This window comes from Neofelis nebulosa, chromosome 2 (genome assembly GCF_028018385.1).
Source record: "Neofelis nebulosa isolate mNeoNeb1 chromosome 2, mNeoNeb1.pri, whole genome shotgun sequence".
NCBI lineage: Eukaryota > Metazoa > Chordata > Mammalia > Carnivora > Felidae > Neofelis > Neofelis nebulosa.
In genome coordinates this window covers 34,692,114-34,719,984 of record NC_080783.1, presented here as the reverse complement: position 1 = coordinate 34,719,984, position 27,871 = coordinate 34,692,114, and the positions used below count along the sequence as shown (strand labels likewise).

At 39.3% G+C, this 27,871-nt stretch overlaps 2 protein-coding genes across 16 annotated transcripts in view; both read left to right on the top strand.

The window, feature by feature from the left end:
* CFLAR (CASP8 and FADD like apoptosis regulator) overlaps nt 1-20,103 on the top strand; it is a 94,246-nt gene extending 74,143 nt beyond the window's left edge. For 12 of the 15 annotated variants that reach the window (XM_058709271.1, XM_058709262.1, XM_058709353.1 and 9 more), the window contains 2 exons: nt 5,474-5,984; nt 8,212-13,546. In XM_058709271.1, coding sequence (XP_058565254.1) covers nt 5,474-5,984; nt 8,212-8,350 — 650 coding nt within the window. In that variant the 3' untranslated portion in view covers nt 8,351-13,546. Of the gene's footprint in view, nt 1-5,473; nt 5,989-8,211; nt 13,547-19,495 lie in introns of those variants that run through there. The other 3 variants (XR_009256215.1, XM_058709321.1, XM_058709333.1) reach the window with 3 other exon arrangements.
* The window catches only part of CASP10 (caspase 10), a 50,228-nt gene continuing 41,870 nt past the window's right edge, over nt 19,514-27,871 (top strand). The window contains exon 1 of the mRNA XM_058709399.1: nt 19,514-19,652. The gene's annotated coding sequence lies outside the window, so the exon portion shown is untranslated. The remainder of the gene's footprint in view (nt 19,653-27,871) is intronic.

The window sequence follows — 27,871 nt, the reverse complement described above, 5'->3', positions numbered from 1 at the left end:
CAACAATATTCATTTATTTATATATCTCTCACAGTTTTTGTGGAGCAGGAGTTTAGGGGTAGCTTAGCTGGGTTGCTCGGGCCCAGAATCTCTTGGTAGATGGTGGTCAGATTTCAGCTGGGGTCATCCCAAGGCTTGATTGGGATTGGAGAATCCTCTCAGGTGGCTCCCTCATGTGGCTGGGAAGTTGGTGCAGCCCTTATTTCTTCATGTGGGCTTCTGCACGGAACTGCTTGAGTGTTCTAATGACAGGTTAGTTGGCTTCCTCCAGAGTGAGCTGTTCAAAAGAGGGAAAGAGCCAGGTAGAAATTGCATTTTTTCATGATCTAGGTTTGGAAGTCATATAGTATCCCTTCAGCCACAGTCATTAGAAATAAGTTACCAAGTGTGGCCCACATTCAAGGGGAGGGTAATTACACTCTTTTTAAGGAAGGAGTGTCAAAAAATTTGTGGACACATTTAAAACTGCCATATCTGGTAGATGTGGGGCCACAATTAAACCCAGCTCTCCTGAGTGGAAAGTTCCACTAGACCCAATGTGAACATATCCAGGTACTGCCCACAGGCTGGGTGAATTACACTCAGAGCACCCAAGCCAGCTTTTATTTGCCCGGTGGCTAGTTATTCCAGTTTTTTGTTTACTCAAGGCTACGTTTCTTTTCCTACCTTTCTCTCCCTATTTCCTGCTGAGAAGCCAGAAGACAAAATGTGATAGCTAACTTTCACTTTTGTAGTTTATTAGTGTTGGTAAAATTTGCAGGGCGAGAAGGTTGAAACTATTGGTTGAAGCTGTGAGTCTCTGAATTATTTGTGACTATTCAGACTTCATATTGTTCCCATTTAGTGTAGAGAGTTGAGAATTTGTGGAGAACTGTTATGTGGTGATTTCAGGGGAATGACTTACATCCTCTTTCTGTGATGCCTACACTGGTATGAGATGGGGGCTTTTTGTTCCTTGGTAGAAGTTTTATCTGTTCTAATTACTGTTATGTTGTTTGGTTTGGGGTGAATGCAGTGGTAGGCTTCTGGAAGACCACACCCCAGGGGACGAAGAGAGGTGGGTACACAGTCATGAGACATGGAAAGAAATCCCAAAAAGTTGGCTAAGAGTAAAGGTAACTATCTGAATTGGGAGACGTCTGTTTAGCTTAGGGCAGAACAGTTTTTCTGCTCTGCAGATGAACTAAGAAGTGGAGGCATCCTTCAGACAAGGAACAGAAACTTAATGGGTGGCTCAAAAGGATGTGGCATTTCTTAATGAGGAAGAGAAAGATGTCTCTCTTCGCTGTTAGAAAGATATAAAAAAATCAAGAGACTGTATTTATTTTTCTGATGAGGGCAAACTGAGCAGATGGGAAAGAAATGGACTGGGGACGATTTATACAGTTCCAAGGCTATGGAAACTTCAAAAAGATGGATAAAATATATATATATTTTAAAGGTAATAGGAACTCATTTCTCTTGAGCACCAGGAGCTTTATATGTATTACCTCATTTAATCCTCATAGCATGCTCACAGGATAGGTATCATCACTTCCATTTAAAGCTAAGGAGACCCACTTCTTTAAGGTCATGCCACCATCATGTGGTAAGTTCAGTGTTAGAAGGCAGCCTTGTCTGACATAAAGTCTGACTTTTCCACTGCCTTACCCTGCTTCTTCAGGCAAAGTCAATCCAGGATTCCCGGAAACTGGGAGAAGAATCTTTTCTTTTTTAATATGAAATTTATTGTCAAATTGGTTTCCATACAATACTCAGTGCTCATCCCAACAGGTGCCCACCTCACTACCCATCCCCACTTTCCGCTCCCTACCACCCCCCATCAACCCTCAGATTGTTCTCAGTTTTTCAGAGTCTCTTATGGTTTGGCTCCCTCCCTCTCTAACTTTTTTTTCCTTCCCCTCCCCCATGGTCTTCTGTTAAGTCTCTCAGGATCCATCTATATAAGAGTGAAAACATATGGTATCTGTCTTTCTCTGTATGGCTTATTTCGCTTAGCATCACACTCTCCAGTTCCATCCATGTTGCTACAAAAGGCCATATTTCATTCTTTCTCATTGCCACATAGTATTCCATTGTGTATATAAACCACAATTTCTTTATCCATTCATCAGTTGATGAACATTTAGGCTCTTTCCATCATTTGGCTATTGTTGAAAGTGCTGCTATAAACATTGGAGCACAAGTGCCCCTATGCATCAGGACTCCTGTATCCATTGGGTCAATTCCTAGCAGTGCTATTGCTGGGTCATAGGGTAGATCTATTTTAAATTTTTTGAGGAACCTCCACGCTCTTTTCCAGAGCAGCTGCACCAGTTTGCATTCCCACCAACAGTGCAAGAGGGTTCCCGTTTCTCCACATCCTCGCCAGCATCTATAGTCTCCTGATTTGTTCATTTTAGCCACTCTGACTGACATGAGGTGGTATCTGAGTGTGGTTTTGATTTGTATTTCCCTGATGAGGAGCGACGTTGAGCATCTTTTCATTTGCCTGTTGGCCATCTGGTGTCTTCTTTAGAGAAGTGTCTATTCATGTTTTGTGCCCAATTCTTCACTGGATTATTTGTTTTTCGGGTGTGGAGTTTGGTGAGTTCTTTATAGGTTTTGGATACTAGCCCTTTGTCCGATATGTCATTTGCAAATATCTTTTCCCATTCTGTTGGTTGCCTTTTAGTTTTGTTGATTGTTTCCTTTGCAGTGCAGAAACTTTTTATCTTGATGAGGTCCCAATAGTTCATTTTTGCTTTTAATTCCCTTGCCTTTGGAGATGTGTCAAGTAAGAAATTGCTGCGGCTGAGGTCAGAGAGGTCTTTTCCTGCTTTCTCCTCTAGGGTTTTGATGGTTTCCTGTCTCACATTCAGGTCCTTTATCCATTTTGAGTTTATTTTTGTGAATGGTGTCAGGAAGTGGTCTAGTTTCAACCTTCTGCATGTTGCTGTCCAGTTCTCCCAGCACCATTTGTTAAAGACACTGTCTTTTTTCCATTGGATGTTCTTTCCTGCTTTGTCAAAGATTAGTTGGACATACTTTTGTGGGTCCAATTCGGGAGTCTCTATTCTATTCCATTGGTCTTCGTGTCTGTTTTTGTGCCAATACCATGCTGTCTTAATGATTATAGCTTTGTAGTAGAGGCTAAAGTCTGGGATTGTGATGCCTCCTGCTTTGGTCTTCTTCTTCAAAATTACTTTGGCTATTCAGGGCCTTTTGTGGTTCCATACAAATTTTAGGAGCGCTTGTTCTAGCTTCAAGAAAAATGTTGGTGCAATTTTGATTGGGATTGCATTGAATGTGTAGATTGCTTTGGGTAGAATTGACATTTTAACAATATTTATTCTTCCAATCCATGAGGACGGAATGTTTTTCCATTTCTTTGTATCTTCTTCAATTTCCTTCATAAGCTTTCTATAGTTTTCAGCATACAGGTCTTTTACATCTTTGGTTAGGTTTATTCCTAGGTATTTTATGCTTCTTGGTGCAATTGTGAATGGGATCAGTTTCTTTATTTGTCTTTCTGTTGCTTCATTATTAGTGTATAAGAATGTAATTGATTTCTGTACATTGATTTTGTATCCTGCGACTTTGCTGAATTCATGTATCAGTTCTAGCAGACTTTTTGTGGAGTCTGTCGGGTTTTCCATGTATAGTATTATGTCATCTGCAAAAAGTGAAAGCTTGACTTCATCTTTGCCAATTTTGATGCCTTTGATTTCCTTTTGTTGTCTGATTGCTGATGCTAGAACTTTCAACACGATAGTAAACAACAGTGGTGAGAGGGGACATCCCTGTCGTGTTCCTGATCTCAGGGGGAAAGCTCTCAGTTTTTCCCCATTGAAGATGATATTAGCTGTGGGCTTTTCATAAATGGCTTTTATGATGTTTAAATATGTTCCTTCTATCCCGACTTTCTTCAGGGTTTTTATTTAGAAAGGATGCTGAATTTTGTCAAATGCTTTTTCTGTGTCGATTGACAGGATCATATGGTTCTTATCTTTTTCTTATTAATGTGATGTATCACGTTGATTGATTTGCGAATGTTGAACCAGCCCTGCAGCCCAGGAATGAATCCCACTTGATCATGGTGAATAATTCTTTTTATATGCTGTTGAATTTGATTTGCTAGTATCTTGTTGAGAATTTTTGCATCCATAGTCATCAGGTATATTGGCCTGTAGTTCTCTTTTTTTACTGGGTCTCTGTCTGGTTTAGGAATCAAAGTAATGCTGGCTTCATAGAATGAGTCTGGAAGTTTTCCTTCCCTTTCTATTTTTTGGAACAGCTTGAGAAGGATAGGTATTATCTCTGCTTTAAATATCTGGTAGAATTCCCCAGGGAAGCCATCTGGTCCTGGACTCTTATTTTTTGGGAGATTTTTGATAACTGATTCAATTTCTTCACTGGTTATGGGTCTGTTCAAGTTTTCTATTTCTTCCTGTTTGAGTTTTGGAAGTGTGTGGTTGCTTAGGAATTTGTCCATTTCTTCCAGCTTGTCCAGTTTGTTGGTATATAATTTTTAAATAATATTCCCTGATAATTGCTTGTATTTCTGAGGGATTGGTTGTAATAATTCCATTTTCATTCATTATTTTGTCTATTTGGGTCATCTCCCTTTTCTTTTTGAGAAGCCTGGCTAGAGGTTTATCAATTTTGTTTATTTTTTAAAAAAACCAGCTCTTTGTTTCATTGATCTGCTCTACAGTTTTTTTAGAATCTATATTGTTTATTTCTGCTCTGATCTTTATTATTTCTCTTCTTCTGCTGGGTTTGGGGTGTCTTTGCTGTTCTGCTTCTATTTCCTTTAGGTGTGCTGTTAGATTTTGTATTTGGGATTCTTCTTGTTTCTTGAGATTGGGAGAAGAATCTTTGAGGGCACTGAAGGGAATCTTGGCTAAGGACTCCCACTGCTCAGTTAGAGGTTACACTGGGAGGCAGGTCTAAGAGGAACTGGGGAGTCTGGAAATGGTCACAACTTAGATGTAGTTGTGGTCCTCTGTATCAGCCCACAGCCCATGGGAAGGTGGGAACTCGTGTCTCGTGCCATCATTTTTGATCTAGATTTGGGTCTGTGCTCTGCAAATGCATCCATTCCTACACACCTGGGTGTTATTTTAAGAAAGAGCCTTTTGAAAAATCCCCAACTTTGTTTTGAAGAGAAAAAGTTTTGTACCCCGCCTTGGTTGCATCAGACTAGAAGTGGGCCCAGTCTGTGCCTGTGACCAGATGTGATAGTAGCTTCAGGCAGGGGACAGATCATAATAGGGGACAGATTGTAAGTGAGAATCGGGGACATGAATGTCACGTGTTTCAGGTTGATTCTCTCCTGACCCATGCTCAGGTCCTTCACAACCTCAAAATATGGCATAAGAGCAGAAATGGAGAAGTAGCAGAGATCAGACTGTGCTTAGGACTGCTACCCAGTACCTCTTAAACTTTTCTAACCTTAGTGTTGTTTTCCATGTGTGTTTATTTTATCCAGAGTTTCTTCGGGACACTTTTACTTCCTTGGGCTATGAAGTCCAGTATTTTTTGTACCTGCGTGTGGACAGTATAATCCAGATTCTTCGCCAAGTTGCCTGCATGCCCCAACACCAAGACTATGACAGCTTTGTGTGTGTCCTGGTGAGCCGAGGTGGCTCCCACAGCGTGTTTGGCGTGGATCAGACACAGCCAGGGTTCCCTTTGGATCAGATCAGGAGGATGTTCATGGGAGATGCATGCCCTTCTCTCTTAGGGAAGCCAAAGCTCTTTTTTATTCAGAACTATGTGGTGTCAGAGGGCCAACTGGACAGCAGCAGCTTCCTGGAGGTGGATGGGCCAGCAGTGAACAATGTGGAGTCCAAGGCCAGGCAGCCTGTGCCCTGTACCATCCACCGAGAAGCTGACTTCCTCTGGAGCCTGTGCACAGCAGACGTGTCCCTGTTGGAACGGTCCTCCAGCTCACCGTCGTTGTACCTGAAGTGCCTTTCCCAGAAACTGTGGCAAGAAAGGTGAGCCACTCAGGCCGTGGCCCATGCCCAGACCACTTGTTTGTTTTCTTGCTGCCAAGATGGAGAGATGGAGATTACCATTGTGCCATATTTGATGCCCTTCTCTTCAGGGAGAAAAGGATTTTTCATTCCTTGTTGGGGTTGCCTTGGGAAGGATGCACATTTTATGACCTGCCTTTGTGCTTCAGGAGGTCACTTGTTAGTCAGCTTGTAGTTTGGATATTGTTCTTCAAAATAAATAAATTTTTAATTTTTTTTTAATTACAAAAGCAGTACATACTCCTTATTTAAAAAAAAACAATGAAATATAAATGCTTAAAGCAGAACATAACCAATAGTTATAATCCTGCTTATTAGAACCAATCTCTGTTAGCCAAGTCTTGGTGTATTACCTTCCAGATCTTTTTCGATACCCACACAATCATATATAAATATGTTTTTTAAACCAAAATGAAATCGCTATCTGCTATTACTTTGTAACCTGCTTCTACTTGGTGTAACACTATATCACATACAGTTTTACATGTCACTAGTTACATTTCTAAGCATCATTTTAAACTTTAAAAAAATATTTATTTTTGAGAGAGAGACAGAGAGAGAGAGAGAGAGAGAGAGAGAGCACGAGCAGGGGAGGGACAGAGAGAGAGGGAGACGCAGAATCTGAAGCAGGTTCCAGGCTCTGAGCTGTCAGAACAGAGCCCGACACAGGGCTTGAAGTCACAAACCATGAGATCATGACCTGAGCCGAAGTCAGACACTTAACTGAGTCACCCAGGTGCCCCTGTAAGCATCATTTTAATGTCTGTGGAACCATCCACAATATGATTATGGCATAAGTTACTTGACCAATTTTCAGGCATTGGAAGGTGTTTCGCTTTCATAAAAAAAAGTTCTCGATATCTTTGTAGTTCAGTGTTTGTGCTTATATTTACTGTTTTCTTGAGGAAAATACCCAGAAGAAGAATTACTATGTCCAACAACATTTATTTATTTATTTATTAAAAAAAATTTTTTTTAACGTTTATTTTTGAGACAGAGAGAGACAGAGCATGAATGGGGGAGGGTCAGAGAGAGGGAGACACAGAATCTGAAACAAGCTCCAGGCTCTGAGCTGTCAGCCCAGAGCCCGACACAGGGCTTGAATTCACGGACCGCGAGATCATGACCTGAGCCGAAGTCGGCCGCTTAACCGACTGAGCCACCCAGGTGCCCCTATTTATTTATTTTTAACGTTTATTTATTTTTGAGACAGAGAGAGATAGAGCATGAACAGGGGAGGGTCAGAGAGAGAGGGAGACACAGAATCTGAAACAGGCTCCAGGCTCTGAGCTGTCAGCACAGAGCCCGACGTGGGGCTCGAACCCACGAACTGTGAGATTGTGACCTGAGCTGAAGTCGACGCTTAGCCAACTGAGCCACCCAGGCACCCCAACAACATGCATTTTTAAAGGTTTGGATGCATTTTATCAGATTGTCATCTCGGACAGTTAAACCTGCTTTGCATGAGAGCGCCCATGTCCCCGAGCTCTGCCCGACACTGCATTTTTTTTTATTTCCCCATTTTGACAGTTTGATAGGTAAAAAATGGTACCTGACTCTTCAGGTTTGCAAGTCTTTGTTACACAGACGTTTCTGATGTTTATTGGCAAGAATACTTTTCTAAGGGAGACCTTGGTGATCTGGTTTTCATTTAAGCTGAATGAAGCCCCACTATACTTCCATGTAAGATTAACAGTCCTTTTTCAGCTGTTCCCTCCTTACAGTTTAGAATCATGTTCCTGAGCCATGTGTGAAATGCATTCTGTTGTATCTCTGGGGACCTCAGGAATACATCTCATCGCCTGTGACTCCCCAGCCCCCTCAGTAGTGGCTCAGCAGCAAGGAGTAGGCGGTAGTAGGGATGACTCAGCCTTCCAAGGTAGACACTTCATGGACCAGCAGTATCCATGGTCTTTTACATCTGTCCTCCATTTGCATAGATGGTCCAGCTAGGTTATCATCTGACTGGAGTGTCCCCAGAATATGACTCGGTTGCCTCTTGGGTGAGGGTCATTGGGCCAGAGTGTTGCAGGCTGGTCTGGACCACTCACTAAGCAGCTTGTAGAGCATTTAGAAAGGAACAATTTCAAGCACTTTCACATCTGTTGCCTCATTTCACCCAAATGACAATCTGTCTCCTCTTTGATATTTGCATGGCATTAATTTTTGCCTTTCTCATTCCCTCCAGAAGACGCCCACTCTTGGAACTCCACATTGAACTCAACAGCAGTGTGTATGATTGGAACAGCAAAGTGTCTGCTAAGGAGAGGTACTACGTCTGGCTGCAGCACACTCTGAGAAAGAAACTCATCCTCTCTTGCAAATGAAAAGCCAAAAGACTTTCTTAGCTCTGCAGTCTCCATCACTAGCCCCAAGTAGTTTTCAAGCAAATGTATGTGTCACGTGGGTAAGATGGGGTCCTGTTATGGCAGAAATGACCGTCTGTGAGGAATGTTATCAGGAAGGGGTGTTTGAGCTAAAGCTTCTGGGTTGAGGGTTTTGGCCTCTGTTGCTGAAAGCTTGTCAAAACAGTGTTAAAAAGGAAATAGCTTTGAAACTTTATTATTATTTTTTTAATGTTTATTTATATTTGAGAGAGAGAGAGACAGTGTGTGAATGGGGGAGGGGTACAGAGAAACAGAGACAGAATCTGAAGCAGGCTCTAGGCTCTGAGCTGTCACCACAGAGCCTGATGCAGTGCTCGAACTCACACGCCGTGAGACAGATCATGACCTGAGCTGAAGTTGAATGCTTAACCAACTGAGCCACCCAGGCACCCTGGCTTTGAAACTTTAAAAAGCAAGTACTGGTTGAATTGGGTGACTCATGATTGTGTTGCCTTCCCTCGTGCAATCAAGTAAACCGGAGCCATGGAGATAAGGTTGCAGTAACACAGTTAATTAGCCTGTGTGTATCCATGCTCCAAGAAGAAAAGTAAAATAAAAAACCAAAACAATGAGGGACACCTGGATGGCTCAATTGGTTGAGCATCCAACTCTTGATTTTGGCCCAGGTCATGATCCAGGGTTGTGGGATCAAGCCCTGCAACACGTGCTGAGCGTGGAGCCTTCTTAAGATTCTCTCTTTCTGACGGGCGCCTTGTTGGCTCAGTCGGTTAAGTATCCGACTTCGGCTCAGGTCATGGTCTCACTGTCATGGGTTTGAGCCCTGTGTCAGGCTCTGTGCTAACAGTTCAGAGCCTGGAGCCTCCTTCAGATTCTGTGTCTCCCTCTTTCTCTGCCCATCCCACGTTCATGCTCTGTCTCTCAAAAATGAATAAATGTTAAAAAAAAAAAAAGATTCTCTCTTTCTGAGTATCCAATGGAAAAAAGACAGTGTCTTTAGCAAACAGTGCTGGGAGAACTGGACAGCAATATGCAGAAGAACGAAGATGGACCACTTTCTTACACCATTCACAAAAATAAATTCAAAATGGATGAAAGACCTAAATGTGACGCAGGAAACCATCAAAATTCTAGAGGAGAAAACAGCCAACAACCTCTATGACCTCGGCCCCAGCAACTTCTTACACAACACGTCTCTGAAGGCAAGGGAAATAAAGGCAAAAATGAACAATTGGGACCTCATCATGATAAAAAGCTTCTACACAGCAAAGGAAACAACAAAACTAAAAGGCAGCCAATGGAATGGGAGAAGATATTTGCAAATGACATATCAGAGAAAGGGCTAGTATCCAAAATATAAAAAGAACTTAACAAACTCAGCACCCAAAAAACAAATATTCCAGTGAAGAAATGGGCAGAAGACATGAATAGATATTTTTCCAAAGAAGACATCCAGATGTCTAACAGATACATGAAGAGATGCTCAAAATCACTCATCATCAGGGAAATACAAATCAAAACCACATTGAGATACCATCTCACACAGGTCAGAGTGGCTAAAATTAGTATCAACAGATGTTGGCGAGGATGTAGAGAAAGGGGAGCCCTCTTGTACTGTCGGTGGGAATGAAAACTGGTGCAGCCACTCTGGAAAACAGTGTGGAGTTTCCTCAAAAAATTAAAAATAGAATTACCCTACGACTCAACAATAGTACTACTAGGAATTTATCCAAAGGATACGGGAGTGCTGTTTCACAGGGACACATGTACCCCAATGTTTATAGCAACAGTATCAACAATAGCCAAATTATGGAAAGAGCCCAAATGTCCCTCAACTGATGAAAGGATAAGGAAGATGTAGATGGATGGATATATGGATAATGGAATTATGTGTAATGGAATACTACTTGGTGATGAAAAAAATGAAATCTTGCCATTTGCAGCAGCATGGATGAAACTGGAGGGTATTATGCTAAGTGAAATAAGTCAGTCAGAGAAAGTCAGATATGTGATTTCACTCATATGTGGAATTTGAGAAACTTAACAGAAGACCATAGGGGAAGGGAAGGAAAAATAAGTTACAAACAGAGAGGGATGCAAACCATAAGAGACTCTTAAATACAGAGAACAAACTGAAAGTTGAAGGGGGTAGGAAGTTGAGAGGGCAGGGAAAATGGGAGATGGGCATTGAGGACAGATCTTGTTGGGATGAGCACGGGCTGTTGTATGTTCTTACATTAGATTAGGAATCTAATCTTGAATACACTGTATGTTAGCTAACTTGACAATAAATTATTAAAATAAAAAAATTAAAATAAAATAATTCTCCAAAAAAAAAAAGATTCTCTCTTTCTCTCCCTCTCCCCTCTCTCCTGCTTATGTACTCTCTCTCTCTCTCTCTCTCTCTCTCTTTCTCTCTGTCAAACAAAAACAAAAACAATGAAACATAACAAACACTTACAATCTTACCTACCACATACAACCACAGTTAATTTGCAAATTTATTTTCTGTGTACAAGATTCAGATGTTAAGTCAGGGGGACTGTCTTTCTCTGTTCAGGCTACTATGACAAAGTGCCAGAGACTGGATGGCTTAAAGAAACACTTATTTCTTGCAGTTCTAGAGACTGGGAAGTCCAAGATCAAGGTGCTGACACATCTGGTGTCTGGTGAGAACCTGCTTCTGTGTCTGCTAATGACCATCTTCTCATGGTGCCCTCACATGTCAAAGAGCAGATACAGGAAGCAAACTGTCTGTGATAGCTCTACCTTCATGACGTAGTCACCCCAAACACCCTGCCTCCTAATATCATCACACTGAGGCTTAGGGTTTCAACCTATGAATTTGGTGAGGGACACAAACATTCAGACAATAGCAGTGACTTTATAATTTGAGATTACTTGTCTGTCTAGAACTCAAGTGACACTTTACAGCAAATAATTTTCTCTCGCAGATTTGATGACATGACCTAAAAAGAGATCATTATTTAAAAATATCATTTAAGGGGTGCCTGGGTGGCTTAGTCAGTTAAGTGTTTGACTTCGGCTCAGGTCATGATTTTGCGGTTCATGAGTTTGAGCCCCACCTTGGGCTCTGTGCTGACAGCTCACAGCCTGGAGTCTGCTTCAGATTCTGTGTCTCCCTCTCTCTCTGCCCTTCCCCTATGCATTCTCTCTCTCTCTCTCTCAAAAATAAACATTAAAAAATTTAAAATATTTAAAGTATTTATTTATTTATTTATTTTTAAGTTTATTTATTCTGAGAGAGAGAGAGAGAGAGAGAGAGAGAGAGAGTGCAAAAGCTGGGGAGGGAAAGAGAGAGAGGGAGACAAAGAGAATCCCAAGCAGGTTCCACACTGTCAGAGAGGGAGCCCACACAGGGCTTGAACTCATGAAATGTGAGATCATGACCTGAGCTGAAATCAAGAGTCAGATGCTTAACCAACTGAGCTACACAGGCACCCCTCATTTAAAATTAAAAAAATATATATATTTATTTTTATATTTTTTGACTTGGTTTTAAATGGTGTGTATTTCTTATGTGCATATTTGTGTGTGTTTCGCTGTGACCAATCAGCAAGACTGAAAAGCATGAAAGGAGTATTCAGACCATTCATAAGCAGTTATTTTTGCTTTTTGTTTTAATGAGTGTGGGACACCTGAGGATATTTTTGAATGTAACATTGTTGAGGGGCACCTGCAAGAATAATGTATATGCCTGTCCTCATGAACCAGAACCTTGTGTTAATTATTACAGAAAGAAACCGGGAGAGATCTTAGAGACCTGACAGCTTTGGCATCCTTTTCTGTTCCATCCAGACCAGGTCATAAGCATTTTCCATTTATTCTGTTTCTTATCTTATGCTGGAATAGCACATGTTTTTTTACCTTTTTTTCCTCTTTACTTTTGAGGCGGGATCATCCCCACTCTTGCAAGTAACTTGCCTCAAAATACCATGTATAGGATCTTTGGCTCACAAAAAAAATTGCAGACCAAACCCAGAAACAAAGTATTTATTTATATTGCTTTTTAGTTTTATGCATTTTTGTATATTATTAAGATAACTTGCATTTGCAATAACAAAGATGGACTTTGAATACATTAGGCAAGCGAAATAAATCAGACACAAAAAGAAAAATACTGTATAATTTTACATATGTGTGGAATCTTGAAAACAAAAAACAAACAAAGGACTCATAGAAAAAGACATCACACTTGTGGTTACCAGAGGTAACCACAGAGGTTGGGGGAGAGGGAATTGGAAGAAGGTAGTCAAAAGGTACAAACTTCCAGCTATGAGATAAGTAAGTACTAGGGATGTAATGTACAACAGTGGCTAATACTGCTGTACGATATACGGGACAGTTGTTAAGAAATTAAATCCCAAGAGTCCTCATCACGAAGAAAAAAATTTTCCTTTGTCCTTTCCTTTCTTTTCTTTTTATTGCATCTATATAAGAAGATGGATGTTAGTTAAATTGATCATGGTAATCATTTCATAGTATATGTAAATCAAACCATCACACTGTATGCCTTAAAATTTAGACAGTGATGTATGTTAATTATTTCTCAATAAAACTAGAAAAAACATTTGAAAAGGACAATAAATCTAAATGAATTTAAAAGGTAACCTATAAATGAAAACTTGATACATTTAATGAATTAAATTTCTGTATATAAATATGATGGTAAACTTAATCAAGCATTCATTCAACTGAAACCACAAGTCTAATACATTAGATTTTCTTAAATGTTTTAAACACACTAAAAAATAGACAATTTACAATGATTACAAAATGGATCAGTACATTCGGTTACAAAAGTATGTGTATGATGTACTTAGGCTTATTTCTTCATTGTGTTTACATTCCTTTTTTTTTTTTTTTTTTTTACCTTTCAAATTTTCTAAGATTATGGCAAAAATGGATAGTCTATGATTCAGGACTTGAAGTTTAAGATTTAGTGTGCCATTCAGGGTGTTTTACCTGAGTCTGTCATCCAATTGGATTAGCTGTTTTTATAGTTAGACTTTATTCATTGGTTGAGATTTACCAATTGCTGGAATTATTGACTTTGGCATCAGATATGTTTTGATTTTTTGTAACCTCGTTTCTTTGATGTATTCTTGTTATAGTCTAATTTCTATTTCTATTTTAAAATAAAAAGTAGTAATATGATATCTTGTATTCTATTGAGGACTGAATTTTGAAAATCTTTCACATTAACGTGAACCTTCTTGATTTAACTATTTTATCATTCAAAATGATAGTAAGTAACGGATGCAAGATGCAAGTAATGAAGACGTAACTCACAACAAAAATACCAGTTTTGTTTGTTTGTTTGTTTATGCTTGTTAAGCATAGGGTCCAGAGGTAGGGGTATAGATGCTGGCTTGGTTAAGTCACTGATTGAATGATGTCATCAAGGATTTGGTGCTTTCTATTTTTCCGCTCTGTACTTTCTTTGTTTTGGCTTTTATTTTCAGAATTGTCATCTAATGACTACAAGATGGCCACAGGTCCAAGTATCACACCCAAATGACAGAAAGGAAAACACCTCTTCTTTGTGTTCCTTCTTAAGATCAAAGGAAAATTTCCCTAGAAGCCTTCCTCCCCAAGTGTTTCTTTTCCGTATTTCTCATTGGCTAGAATTGAATGACATGCCCATTCTTAAACCAGCATTTGGCAGAGGGAATAGGATCACCATGGTTGGTTTATACCAGCCCAGCTTCAGTCTCCTGGGCTGGTTCAGCTCCTCTGAGGCACATGGTGTCCAAAATTAAAAAGTGGGGCATGGAATGACCCTGTGGATAGCCAACCATAATGCATACCAAAAGAATGAGAACATCCATTTTATGATCAAAGAAACTGAGGCACACAGCTTTTAAGTGACTTGTTCCCAAATCTCAGGAAAAAAAAAAATCAGTGATAGTGCTAGATCTAGAATGTCGACCATCAGCCTATCATCTAGGGTTCTTTAGAAATTAAACAAACATTGGAAATGTGTAGCATCATTTCGGAGAAGGCATCATACTCCTCTCTGCTGTTTATGAGAGTCATTATTTTACCTTTCCAGCCTCTATCCTCTCCCCACAGATAGGTGGCATGGCCACATATCTCCCCTTATCCCACCTTCCTGGCATGGTGAAAATATAAAGCTTGGCAAATCAGCATCTTTTCTTTCCTTCTCTTTCCCTTCCCTCTTTTTAAACAATACTTTATTAAATTATACTCTGTCGTCTGTTTACTTTTATCACTTTTCTTTTTTTTTTTTTTTTGTATTACATTATTCTTAATACAACCGGGGCGCCTGGGTGGCGCAGTCGGTTAAGCGTCCGACTTCAGCCAGGTCACGATCTCGCGGTCCGTGAGTTCGAGCCCCGCGTCAGGCTCCGGGCTGATGGCTCGGAGCCTGGAGCCTGTTTCCGATTCTGTGTCTCCCTCTCTCTCTGCCCCTCCCCCGTTCATGCTCTGTCTCTCTCTGTCCCAAAAATAAATAAAAAACATTAAAAAAAAAAAAATTAAAAAAAAAAAAATACAACCAATCCCTAGGCTCCAAAGAGAAGAGTGTTAAGTGTTTGCTTAGGTGTTTTGCTCACTGGCAAGTAGTTTGGGGTGGAGTAAAGAGGGATTATGATTTCAGGCCTAGGCTGACGAAATGGGAGGAATAATGCCTTGCCTTCCCTTGCTTACTTAAATGAAAGAGCTTTTATGAGCATACCCATTGGGGGAGCTTATCTTTCCCCTCCCAGACAAACCCTTTATAGGTACATACAGGGCAGATCCAGTCATGGGAAATATTCAGTCATCAGGGAGGATGTCTAGTCATGGGGGAGGGGAGATGTCCAGCCATGACTGTGAATGCCCAGCCCAGTCATGGGGGATAGAATACACAATCATAGATGGAAATTTCCAGCTGTTGGTAATTGCTAGGATGTTCTGACATGGATGGAGATGTCTAGCCACGGGGATATATCTATATGTTGGCAGAATGTCTAGCCATTGGTGGGGATGTTTAGCTATGGATGGAAACATTCAGCCATAATTAGGATGTTCAGTCATGGATGGGGTGTCCAGTAATGGAAAGAAGTCCAACCATGGGTTGATGCATAGCTATGACTGGAGATTCCATCCATGAATAAAGGTGTCTGTCAGAAGCTCAGCTAAGCTGGAAATAGTTGAGCTGATAGGTGTCAGTGTAGATTTCCTGGCTGTCACCTTGAAGCCCTTAGGGGAAGAGGAAGACAGGAGAGTGCTTGGGGCCACTTGAGCCTGATACGGCGCCCTCCCAATAAAGGAGATTTTGTAACTGCTTTGGTGATGCCATGTGAACATTACTATTATCATTATACCACCCTGTGGGGAAGTTATTTTGGAAATATTGAACCAAACCTTGTAAAGTTTGTAAGATTTTGAGGTGGAGAGGAGAATATGCTGTAGGTGAGGAGACAACACAAGTGAAGAGACAGGGGAAATGCAAGACATGTTTTAGAAAATTTGAGTGTAACTTTTACCTGGCATAGAGAGAATGTGAGCAATGGTGAGTGGTAAGCTAGGAGGTGCCTATTGTTAGAGCATGGAGAGCCTTCAAGGCCCTCATCTTGGTCCACTAGTTTCCATGGAAGTTATTTTTCTCACTTGAATAGTAGAGTCTATGACTCCTCCTTTGATACTTTTTCATATGAGTATTTGATTACTAGATGCATTTCTTATTCTTTTTGAGTATGGTTTTTAGTGAAATATTTTAGACATGCTAAAAGAGAGTTATATTAGATAACAATATAATGAATACCCATGGTACCTACCACCTAGCTTAAATAAAATGTTCTAAAATATATGTGAAGATTCTTAAGATATTACTTTAAGTAATAATCCTAAATATAAAAGAGATAAATGCAATAAAATGTTTCAAACCTTATAATAGCCCCAAACTGAGAATTAGCCAAGTGTTCAGTAATAAGGGTATGCTTATGATGATAGGTCCACTGGTTGATACTTTATGTAACCATTAAAATTATCTTTGTAAATAATAAGAGCTTACATCAAACTGTTATTATCTCTTTTTAAAAGAATTTTTTAAATGTTTATTAATTTTTGAGAGAGAGAGACAGAGTGCAAGCAGGGGGAGAGGCAGAGAAAGAGGGAGACACAGAATCTGAAGCAGGCTTCAGGCTCTGAGCTGTCAGCATAGAGCTGACTTGGGGCTCAAACCCACAAACCGTGAGATCATGATCTGAGCCGAAGTCGGACACTTAACCGCCTGAGCCACCCAGGCGCCCCTATTATTAGCTCTTTACACAAATAGATAATTACACAAATAGATAAACACAAATAAACGAATTATCTCATTTAATCCTCAAAACAGCTGTATGAGGTAGGTATTATTGTTCTCATTATTTTTTCTTCCCATCCTATAGATAAGGAAAATGAGCAAAGTGATGTTAAGTAGCTTATCCGTGATCACCCCATACAAGGATATAAACTCAAGCCATGAAGAGAGCTACTTTGGGGCCCAAATGCTTAACCAGTTCACAATATGGCCTTGACAGAATATCATAATGAGAAAAATGCTCATATATTCATGTTACCCGGAAAAGAGTACAAAATAGTATGTTTATGTTAACTATGCTTAAAATAAAACAGAAAATACCTCCCATAGGAAAACAAAGGGCCAGAAAGAAATAGTTACAAAGTGGCATATGGATGACAGAACTGTGGCTGATATTATCTCTTCTTTCTGTTTTCCAAATTCTCATCTCCATTTGTCTATATATTTGAGAATATTGACTTTGCCCTAGAGCCTAGGTGGTTCCTTTCAACTTTCAAGTAGTTGATTCTTCATCACTAACAAAACTACCCTCTCTTCTTACTTTTATCCTTATTTCTCTGTCTCATCTCTAGCCCCTCTTTTCAGAAGCAGAACTCCTGGTCTCAGGGCTGCTTTTCTGAGCCATTGGTTAGGAAGACTGACTAGTAAACCCATAGTTGACCAATACTTCTATCCCTGTTGTTTCTCCCAACCTTAACCCTGTTCTATGCCATTCCCCAACCTCTTCAATCCTCTTCCATGAATAGGCCATAGTGGGAGTCACTTGACACCTTTATCTGCAGTGTTTGATATGAGAATCTCTTCTTCTCCTCTGAGATTTTAGAAGCAAGTTTTCAGGATTAAGGATGTTATTTATACCATCAAGAGGTCAGAATTTGAGGTCAGCCTTGTCAATTTGGCTGTGGACAGACCCCGCTTGCTGTCCTCATATATTCATTTTCTTTTTCCCTCGTAATAGAAGCCTTGATTTGGAACTGGGCACAAAGCCTCACAGAATATAGTCTACTTGTCCAAGCTTCAATTTGTAGCTAGATGTGGTCATGTGTTTAGGTCCTGGCCAATAAGATGTTAGCAGCAGAATCATTTGGCAGTTGCTGAGAACTTCCCTTAAAAGACAGTTGTTTTTTCAGTATGATACTGGCACAAATCAATGAAACAGAATAAAGGGCCCAGAAATAAACCTATGATTATATGGTCAATTAGTTTAAGACAAAGGAGGTGAGACTATGCAAAGGGAAAAAGACAATTTCCTCTACAGATAGTATTGGGAAAACTGGACAGCTACATGCAAAAGAATGAAACTGAACTACTTTACCATACACAAAAACAAAGTTAAAGTGGATTAAGGACCTAAATGTGAGACCTGAAACTATAAAAATCCTTGAAGAGAAAACAGGCAGTAATTTCTCTGACATCAGCTGTAGCAACATTTTTCTAGACATGCCTTCTGAGACAAGGGAAACAAAAGCAAAAATAAACTATTGGGACTACATCAAAACAAAAAGCTTCTGCACAGCGAAGGAAACAATTAACAAAACTAAAAGTCTACCTGAAGAATGGGAGAAGATATTTGCAAATAACATATCCAATAAATGGTTAGTATCCAAAATATATAAAGAACTTACACAACTCAACAGCTAAACACAATCTGATTAAAAATGAGCAGACATTTCTCCAAAGATGACATACAGAGGGCCAACAGATATATGAAAAGATGCTCAACATCACGGATCATCAGGGAAATGCAAATCAAAACCACAATGAGATATCACCTCATACCTATCAGAATGGCTGAAATAAAAAAGAGAAGAAATAACAAATGTTGAAGAGGATGTAGAGAAAAAGGAACCCTTTTCTGTTCCTTCATTCCCATCATGTACTGTTGATGGGAATGCAAACTGGTGCAGCTGCTGTGGAAAACAGTATGGAGGTTCTTCAAAAAATTAAAAATAGAATTATCATATGATCTAGTAATTCCACTACTAGGTATTTACCTAAAGATTACAAGAACACTAATTCAAAAAGATATATGCACCCCCATGTTCATTGCAGCATTATTTACAATAGCTAAATTACGGAAGCAATCCAAGTGTTGAGTGACAAATGAATGGATAAAGAAGATGTGGTATATAAACAATGGAATATTTATTACTCATTCATAAAGAGAATGAAATATTGCCATTTGCAACAGCATAGATTGATTTAGAGAGTATAATGCTAAATGAAATAAGTCAGAGAAAGACAAATACCATCTGATTTCACTCATATGTGGAATTTAAGAAACAAAGCAAACCAAGAAAAAAAAGAGACAACTCAAAAAACAGACTCTTTAAAAACTTTTTTAAAACGTTTATTTATTTTTGAGAGACAGAGAGAGACAGAGAAAAAGGGAGACACAGAATCCAAAGCAGGCTCCAGGCTCTGAGCTGTCAGCACAGAGTCCGACACAGGGCTTGAACTCAGAAACCGCGAGATCACGACCTGAGCTGAAGTCAGACGCTTAACTGACTGAGCCACCCAGGCGCCCCCCGCCCCCCCAAAACAGACTCTTAAATATAGAAAACAAACTGATGGTTACCAGTGGGGAGGGAAGTGAGGGGAAGGGTGAAATAGGTGAAGGGAATTAAGAGTATACTTATGATGAACACTGAGTAATATATAGAATTACTGAATCACTATATTGTACGCCTGAAACCAATGTAACTCTGTATGTTAACTATATTGGAATTAGAAATTTAAGAAAGGCAGTTATTTTTTGCCCTTCACCTTTTTATCCCTTCTTCCATCTTGCTGACTAGGATGTGGATGTGATGGCTGGAGCCTTAACTTCCATATGGAACTATGAGGATAATGGCCACACTATAGGAACAGCTGAGTGGTGAGCAGAAAGGAGCCTTCTTGGATGAGGACAGAATCACTATACCAGCTGTAGACTACCTACCTCTGGACTTTCATGTGAGAGAAAAAATGTGGGGTTTATATTTATATTTTTTAAACCTAACACAGTCCAACTGATGCATTATTATTTGATTAAAATGTTTAGGATGTTATAAGTTTAAAAGAAAAATTTATCTGGATGATTATTTTAATTTTCTAATTATTTTTTAATGTTTATTTATTTTTGAGAAAGAGAGTGTGGGTGGGGAGGGGGCAGAAAAAGAGAGGGGCAGGGGATCCAAAGCAGCTCTGTGCTGACAGCAGAGAGCCTGATGTAGGGCTCAAACTCATGAACCGTGAGATCATGACCTGAGCCAAAGTTGGACGCTTAACTGACTGAGCCACCCAGGAGTCCCTCTAATTATTGTTTAAAAATATATGTGCACTTAAAATATGAGCTACCTACATGTTTAACACCCCGCTTGGTTGCTTCCAAGTTTTGGCATTGTGAATAAAGGTGCTATAAACATTTTTATGCTGATTTTTGTGTGGACATAAGTGTTCAACTCATTTGGGTAAATACCTAGGAGAACAATTGTTGAAGTGTATGGTAAGCCTATGTTCAACTTTGGAAGAAATGTAAGACTATATTTCAAGTGGCTATATATACCATTTTGCAGAGTTCCTGTATCTCCACATTCTTGCCAGTATTTGGTGGCATTAATGTTTTGGATTTTTGTCATTTTAATAGATGTATAATGATAACACGTATTAATTTATGATTACCTAATGGCACGATGGTGAGTACCTTTTTATATCCTTATTTAAAATATGTATATCTTCTTTGTTGAGATGTCTGTTCAAATCTTTTGCCCATTTTTTATTAAAAAATTTTTTTAATGTTTATTTTTGAGACAGAGAGAGAGAGGCAGAGACAGAGCATGAGCGGGGGAGGGGCAGAGAGAGAGGGAGACACAGAATCCGAAGCAGGCTCCAGGCTCTGAGCTGTCAGCACAGAACCTGATGTGGGGCTCGAACTCACTATCTGTAAGATCGTGACCTGAGCCAAAGTCAGACACTCAACTGACTGAGCCACCCAGGTGCCCCTCTTTTGCCTATTTTTAAAAGTTTTTATTTATTTTGAGAGAGAGAGAGCTAGAGAGTATGTGTGGGGTAGGGGCAGAGAGAGAGGGAGAAAGAGAATCCCAGGCAGGTTCCACACTGTCAGTGCACACAGCCTGATGTGGGGCTCAAACACCTGAACCATGAGATCATGACCTGAGCCCAAGTCAGATGCTTAACTGATGTACAGAGGCACCCCTCTTTTGCCCATTTTTAAACTGAGTTGTTTGGTTTTTTTACTGGTCAGTTTTAAGAGTTTTTTGTATATTTCGGATAGAAGTCCTTTATCAGATATGTTTTACAAATATTTTCTCTCAGTCTGTGGTAGAAGTTTTTAATTTTAATGCAGTTCAATTAATCCATTCCCCCCACCCCGCCTGGATTGTGCTTTTGTGCTCTAAGAAATCATCAGTAAACTGAAGATCACCTAAATATTCTCCTCTGTTATTAGCCAGAAGTTGTAGTTTTGCATTTTATATTTAAGTTTATGATCATTTTGAGTTACTTTTTGTGAAAGGTACAAGGTCTGTGTCTATATTCTTTTTTTCTGTATGTCCAGTTGTTCTGGCACTATTTGTTGCATTCCATTGATTTTTCTGTCTGTTCTTTTACTAATATGACACTGTTTTGATCCTTAAGCTTTATATTGAGTCTCGCAATACCTAACGTTGGTAGCACACTGGGAGTTTTAAATAAATGCAGTTGTATTATTTGTTTCATTTTATGCAAAGCACATATTGTAACTTCAAAAAATTAACTAAAATGGGGCGCCTGGGTCGCTGAGTCGGTTACGTATCCAACTTCGGCTCAGGTCATGATCTCACGGTTCATGAGTTCAAGCCCTGCGTTGGGCTCTGTGCTGACATCTTCGAACCTGAGGCCTGCTTCAGATTCTGTCTCTCTTTCTCTTTCTCTTTCTCTTTCTGCCCCTCCCCTGCTCGTGCGCTCTCTCTCTCTCTCTCTCTCTCAAAAGTAAATAAACATTAAAAAAATGAAAATGAAAATAAAATAAAAATTATGTATTGTAAAAGGTCCAGTTTCTTTAATACATAAACACATTTGATGCATTTATTTTAAACATAAATGGCATAATTGTTTTTAATAAATGTTTTTATTTATTTCTGAAAGAGAGAGAGAACGAGCAAGGGAGAGGCAGAGAGAGAGGGAGCCACAGGATCCGAAGCAGGCTCCAGACTCTGCACTGTCAGCACAGAATCTGACGTGGGGCTTGAACTCAGAAACTGCAATATCATGACCTGAGCTGAAGTTGGACGCTTAACCCACCGAGCTACCAGGCACCCCCATAAATGGCATAATATTTAACACTGTTCTTTCTTTTCATTCAAGTAGTCATGTCTATATATGTTTTGTATCATATTTAAGTTATTCACTATTTTATTTTTCACTATTTAAATGATGATACAAGAAACATCTTTTCTTCCTTATTTGGTAAGGACTTCCTGCCCGAAACCTGGGATTTGCATCCTCTTCTTAGTGCTTCCTTTGGCATAGGTCAGTCTTCTGTCAAGACTGAACGTTATTTCTTTTTTTTTATTTTTATTTTTTTTATTTATTATTTATTTATTTATTTTTTAATATATGAAATTTACTGTCAAATTGGTTTCCATACAACACCCAGTGCTCATCCCAAAAGGTGCCCTCCTCAATACCCATCCCCCACCCTGCCCTCCCTCCCACCCCCCATCAACCCTCAATTTGTTCTCAGTTTTTAACAGTCTCTTATGCTTTGGCTCTCTCCCACTCTAACCTCTTTTTTTTTTTTTTTCCTTCCCCTCCCCCATGGGTTTCTGTTACGTTTCTCAGGATCCACATAAGAGTGAAACAATATGGTATCTGTCTTTCTCTGTATGGCTTATTTCACTTAGCATCACACTCTCCAGTTCCATCCACGACTGAACGTTATTTCAACTGTCTTGTATCATTAATCCCTCTTTCTGTCTTTGAACCTTTGGTCTAAAAACAAGTTCTGACTCCTCCATCAAATAAAGCCTGTCTCCCTTAAAAAAAAATGTTTATTCGTTTATTTTGAGTGAGAAAAAGAGAGATAGAGAGCAAGCAAGGGAGGGGCAGAAAGAGAGAATCCCAAGCAGACTCCTCACTGTCAGTGTGGAGCCCAACTCCAGGCTCAATCCCACAAACTGTGAAATCATGACCTGAGCCAAAATCAAGAGTTGGACCCTTAACTAACTGAGCCACCCCAGCGCCCCATGCCCCTCTCTTTCAAGCTACTGTCTTAGGTATGTTTTAGACTATACCCTCTCCTCTTCTACCCATTTACTCCATACTTCCCTGATATCTGGATTTCACCTTAATCATTCTGCCACATCTATAAGATCCAAGAGCAACATTGAGCTTACTTACCAAACTTGTAGTCCTTAGATTCTATGGGGTCATTGTCCCCTTCCTACTTCCCCAGTGTATTTCACCCTAGAAGTTCTGTCAAGGACAGACTTCTGACCAAGTCTTCTTTGTATCTTTCTCCTCCAGATCCATAAATGTGGATATTCACAAGGATCACTCCTTTGTTTCTCTTTTTATATGTTCTCTTTTAACAATCTTGTAACTTCAGTTACTACTCCTGTGCTGCTAACAAGTTGGATATTTCTAGTGCAGACTCTTCAAGTTCAAATCTTGCCCTGCAGCTTCCTGGCCAGTGTTTCCACTTCATTTCCTTTTCGCGCCTCAAACTCAATATATTCCAAATATTAAAAACAAAAACAAAAACACCTCCATTCCAAATCTGCTTTTCTGCCTGTGTCTTCAATTTCAGTTAACAGCACCTCCAGAATATCATTTTCACTCTGACCCACCCTCTCCTATGTTTCTTCAAACAGCTAGTTTCCAAATTAGTTGGCCCTGTACCTATAATGCCTTTTCCATCTATCTCTATTATTACATTTCTTCTGCCTCCATCATTTCTCCATTGAACTATGATCATAGCTTTCTCACTGATCCTGCCACCACCCTCTTAATTCTATGATAACTTTATACATAGAACCTGAAGAATCACCCTAATTGCAGCTCTGTCACTTTCCTTAGAAACCTTTAAGATTCTCTATTGTTTACACCGTAAGGGTGTGGCTGGAGAGTGGGGAGCAGGGAAGGCTGCTGTTGTAAGTCCTAGAGTCCAAAGACCCAGAAAACCAAGAGTATTTTAATGTCCAAAGGTAGAAGAAGTTGACCATCCTAGTTCAAAAAGAGAGAAAATTTGCCCCTCCTCCTTTTTATTGGACCAATCCTTAATGGATTGGAGGTTGCCCACCCACATTGATGAGGGCAGATTTTCTTTACTCAGTCTACAGATTTAAATACTAACCCTTCCAGAAACATCCTTACAGACATACCCAGAAATAATGTTTAATGGCTATCTAGGCATCTTTTAACTGTCAAGTTGACACCATACAATTAACAATCACAAGGTAGTTTATGACATGATTGTGACATATTCCAGACATCCCTTTCTTTTTTCATTGAGATATAATTCACATTTTATAAAATTCATCCTTTTGAACTATACAGGTCACTGGTTTTTAGTATATTCACAGTTGTGCACATGCACAATCTAATTTCAAAACATTTTCATCTACCTTAAAAGAATTTCCATACCTGGTAGCCATCATTTCCTATTTTCCCCTTCACTCCAGCCCCTGAGCAAACACTAATCCACTTTATATTTCTACATATTTGTCCATTCTGGATATTTCCTATGAACAAATCATTCAGTATGTTTCCTTTTGTATATGACTTATTCTACGTAGCGTGTTTTCAAGGTTCATCCATATTGAAGAATACATTAGTACTTCATTTCATTTAATGGCTAAATAATATTCCATTGAATTGACAGAGCACATTTTGTTTATCTATTCATCAACTGATGGAAATTTGGATTGTTTCCATGTTTTTGGCCTTTATGAATGATGCTGCTATGAGTATTCATGTGTAAGTTTTTGTGTGGATTCATGCTTTTAGTTCTCTTGGGTATATACATGGGAATGGACTTACTGGATCATATAGTAAGTATATGTTCAACTTTTTGAGGACTGCTAAACTGTTTTAGTAAAGCGGCTGCACCACTTTACATTCCCACCAGCAATGTCCCAATTTCTCCACATCCTTGCCAACACTTGTTATTGTCTATTTTTTCCTTCCTTCCTTCCTTCCTTCCTTCCTTCCTTCCTTCCTTCCTTCCTTCCTCTCCTTCTCTTTCTTTTTTTATTCCTTTTTTCTTTCTTTCTTTCTTTCTTTCTTTCTTTCTTTCTTTCTTTCTTTCTTTCTTTCTTTCTTTCTTTCTTCTTTCTTTCTTTCTTTCTTTCTTTCTTTCTTTCTTTCTTTCTTTCTCTTTTTTTATTATATATGAAGTGATACCTCATTGTAGTTTTGATTACATTGCCTAATAACTAATTCTGTTGAAGATCTTTTCATGTGCATATTGGCCATTTGTATATGTTCTCTGTAGAAACATCTATTCATATCCTTTCCCATTTTTTTTAAATTTTATTTTTTATTTTTTAAAGTTTACATCCAAATGAGTTAGCATATAGTGAAACAGTGATTTCAGGAGTAGATTCCTTAATGCCCCTTACCCATTTAGCCCATCCCCCCTCCAGAAACCCTCAGTTTATTCTCCATATTTATGAGTCTCTTCTGTTTTGTCCTCCTCCCTGTTTTTATATTATTTTTGTTTCCCTTCCCTTATGTTCATCTGTTTTGTCTCTTAAAGTCCTCATATGAGTGAAGTCATATGATTTTTGTCTTTCTCTGACTGACTTCACTTAGCATAATACTCTCCAGTTCCATCCACATAGTTGCAAATGGCAAGATTTCATTCTTTTTGATTGCCAAGTAATACTCCATTGTATGTGTGCGTGTGTGTGTGTGTGTGTGTGTGTGTGTGTGTGTGTATACCACGTCTTCTTTATCTATTCATCTGTCGATGGACATTTGGGCTCTTTCCATACTTCGGCTATTGTCCATAGCGCTGCTATAAATATGGGAGCGTATATATCCTTTCAACACAGCACACCTGTATCCCATGGATAAATGCCTAGTAGTGCAATTGCTGGTTCGTAGGGTAGTTCTATTATTAGTTTTTTGAGGAACCTCCATACTGTTTTCCAGAGTGGCTGCACAAGCTTGCATTGCCACCAACAATGCAAAAGAGATCCTCTTTCTCTGCATCCTCGCCAACATCTGTTATTGCCTGAGTTGTTCATGTTAGTCATTCTGACAGGTATAAGGTGGTATCTCATTGTGGTTTTGATTTGTATTTCCCTGATGAGGAGTGATGTTGAGCATTTTTTCATGTGTCAGTTGGCCATCTGGATGTCTTCCTTGGAGAAGTGTCTATTCATGCCTTTTGCCCATTTCTTCACTGGATTATTTGTTTTTTGGGTGTTGAGTTTGATAAGTTCTTTGTAGATTTTGAATACTAACCCTTAATCTGATATATCATTTGCAAATATCTTCTCCCATTCTGTCCGTTGCCTTTTAGTTTTGCTGATTATTTCCTTCGCTGTGTAAAAGCTTTTTATTTTGATGAGGTCCCAATAGTTCATTTTTGCTTTGGTTTCCCTTGCCTCTGGAGATGTATTGAGTAAGAAGTTGCTATGGCCACGGTCAAAGAGGTTTTTGCTTGCTTTCTCCTCGAGGATTTTGATGGCTTCCTGTCTTCCATTGAGGTCTTTCATCCATTTTGAGTTTATTTTTGTGTATGGTGTAAGAAAGTGGTCCAGGTTCATTCTTCTGCATGTCGCTGTCCAGTTTTCCCAGCCCCACTTGCTGAAGAGACTCTCTTTATTCCATTGGATATTCTTTCCTGCTTTGTCAGAGATTAGTTGGCCATACGTTTGTGGGTCCATTTCTGGGTTCTCTATTCTGTTCCATTGATCTGAGTGTCTGTTCTTGTGCCAGTATCATACTGTCTTGATGATTATAACTTTGTAGTATAGCTTGAAGTCTGGGATTGTGATGCCTCCTGCTTTGGTTTTCTTTTTCAAGATCGCTTTGGCTATTCAGGGTCTTTTCTGGTTCCATACAAATTTTAGGATTATTTGTTCTAGCTCTGTGAAGAATGCTGATGTTACTTTGATAGGGATCACACTGAATATGTAGATTGCTTTGGGTAGTATCGACATTTTAACAATATTTGTTCTTCCTATCCAGGAACGTAGAATCTTTTTCCATTTCTTTCTGTCTTCTTCAATTTCTTTCATCAGCTTTCTATAGTTTTCAGTGTATAGATTTTTCACCTCTGTGGTTAGATTTATTCCTAGGTATTTTATGGTTTTTGGTGCAACTGTAAATGGGATCAATTCCTTGATTTCTCTTTCTGTTGCTTCATTGTTGGTGTATAGGAATGCAACCGATTTCTGTGCATTGATTTTATATCCTGCCACTTTGCTGAATTCATGGATCAGTTCTAGCAGTTTTTTGGTGGAATCTTTTGGATTTTCCACATAGAGTATCATGCCATCTGCAAAGAGTGAAAGTTTGACCTCCTCCTGGCTGATTTGGATGCCTTTTATTTCTTTGTGTTGTCTGATTGCAGAGGCTAAGACTTCCAATACTATGTTGAATAACAGTGGCGAGAGTGGACATCCCTGTCTTGTTCCTGACCTTCGGGGGAAAGCTCTCAGTTTTTCCCCATTGAGGATGATATTAGCGTTGGGTCATTCATATATGGCTTTTATCATGTCGAGGTATGCTCCTTTTATCCCTACTTTCTTGAGGGTTTTTTATCAAGAAACGATGCTGTATTTTGTCAAATGCCTTCTCTGCATCTATTGAAAGGATCATATGGTTCTTGTCCTTTCTTTTATTGATGTGATGAATCACGTTAATTGTTTTACAGATACTGAACCAGCCCTGCATCCCAGGTATAAATCCTACTTGGTCGTGGTGAATAATTTTTTTAATATATTGTTGATCTGGTTGGCTAATATCTTGTTGAAGATTTTTGTGTCCATGTTCATCAGGGAAATTGGTCTATAGTTCTCCTTTTTAGTGGGGTCTCTGTCTAGTTTTGGAATCAAGGTAATGCTGGCTTCATAGAAAGAGTTTGGAAGTTTTCCTTCCATTTCTATTTTTTGGAATAGTTTCAAGAGAATAGGTGTTCACTATTCCTTAAATATTTGATAGAATTCCCCTGGGAAGCC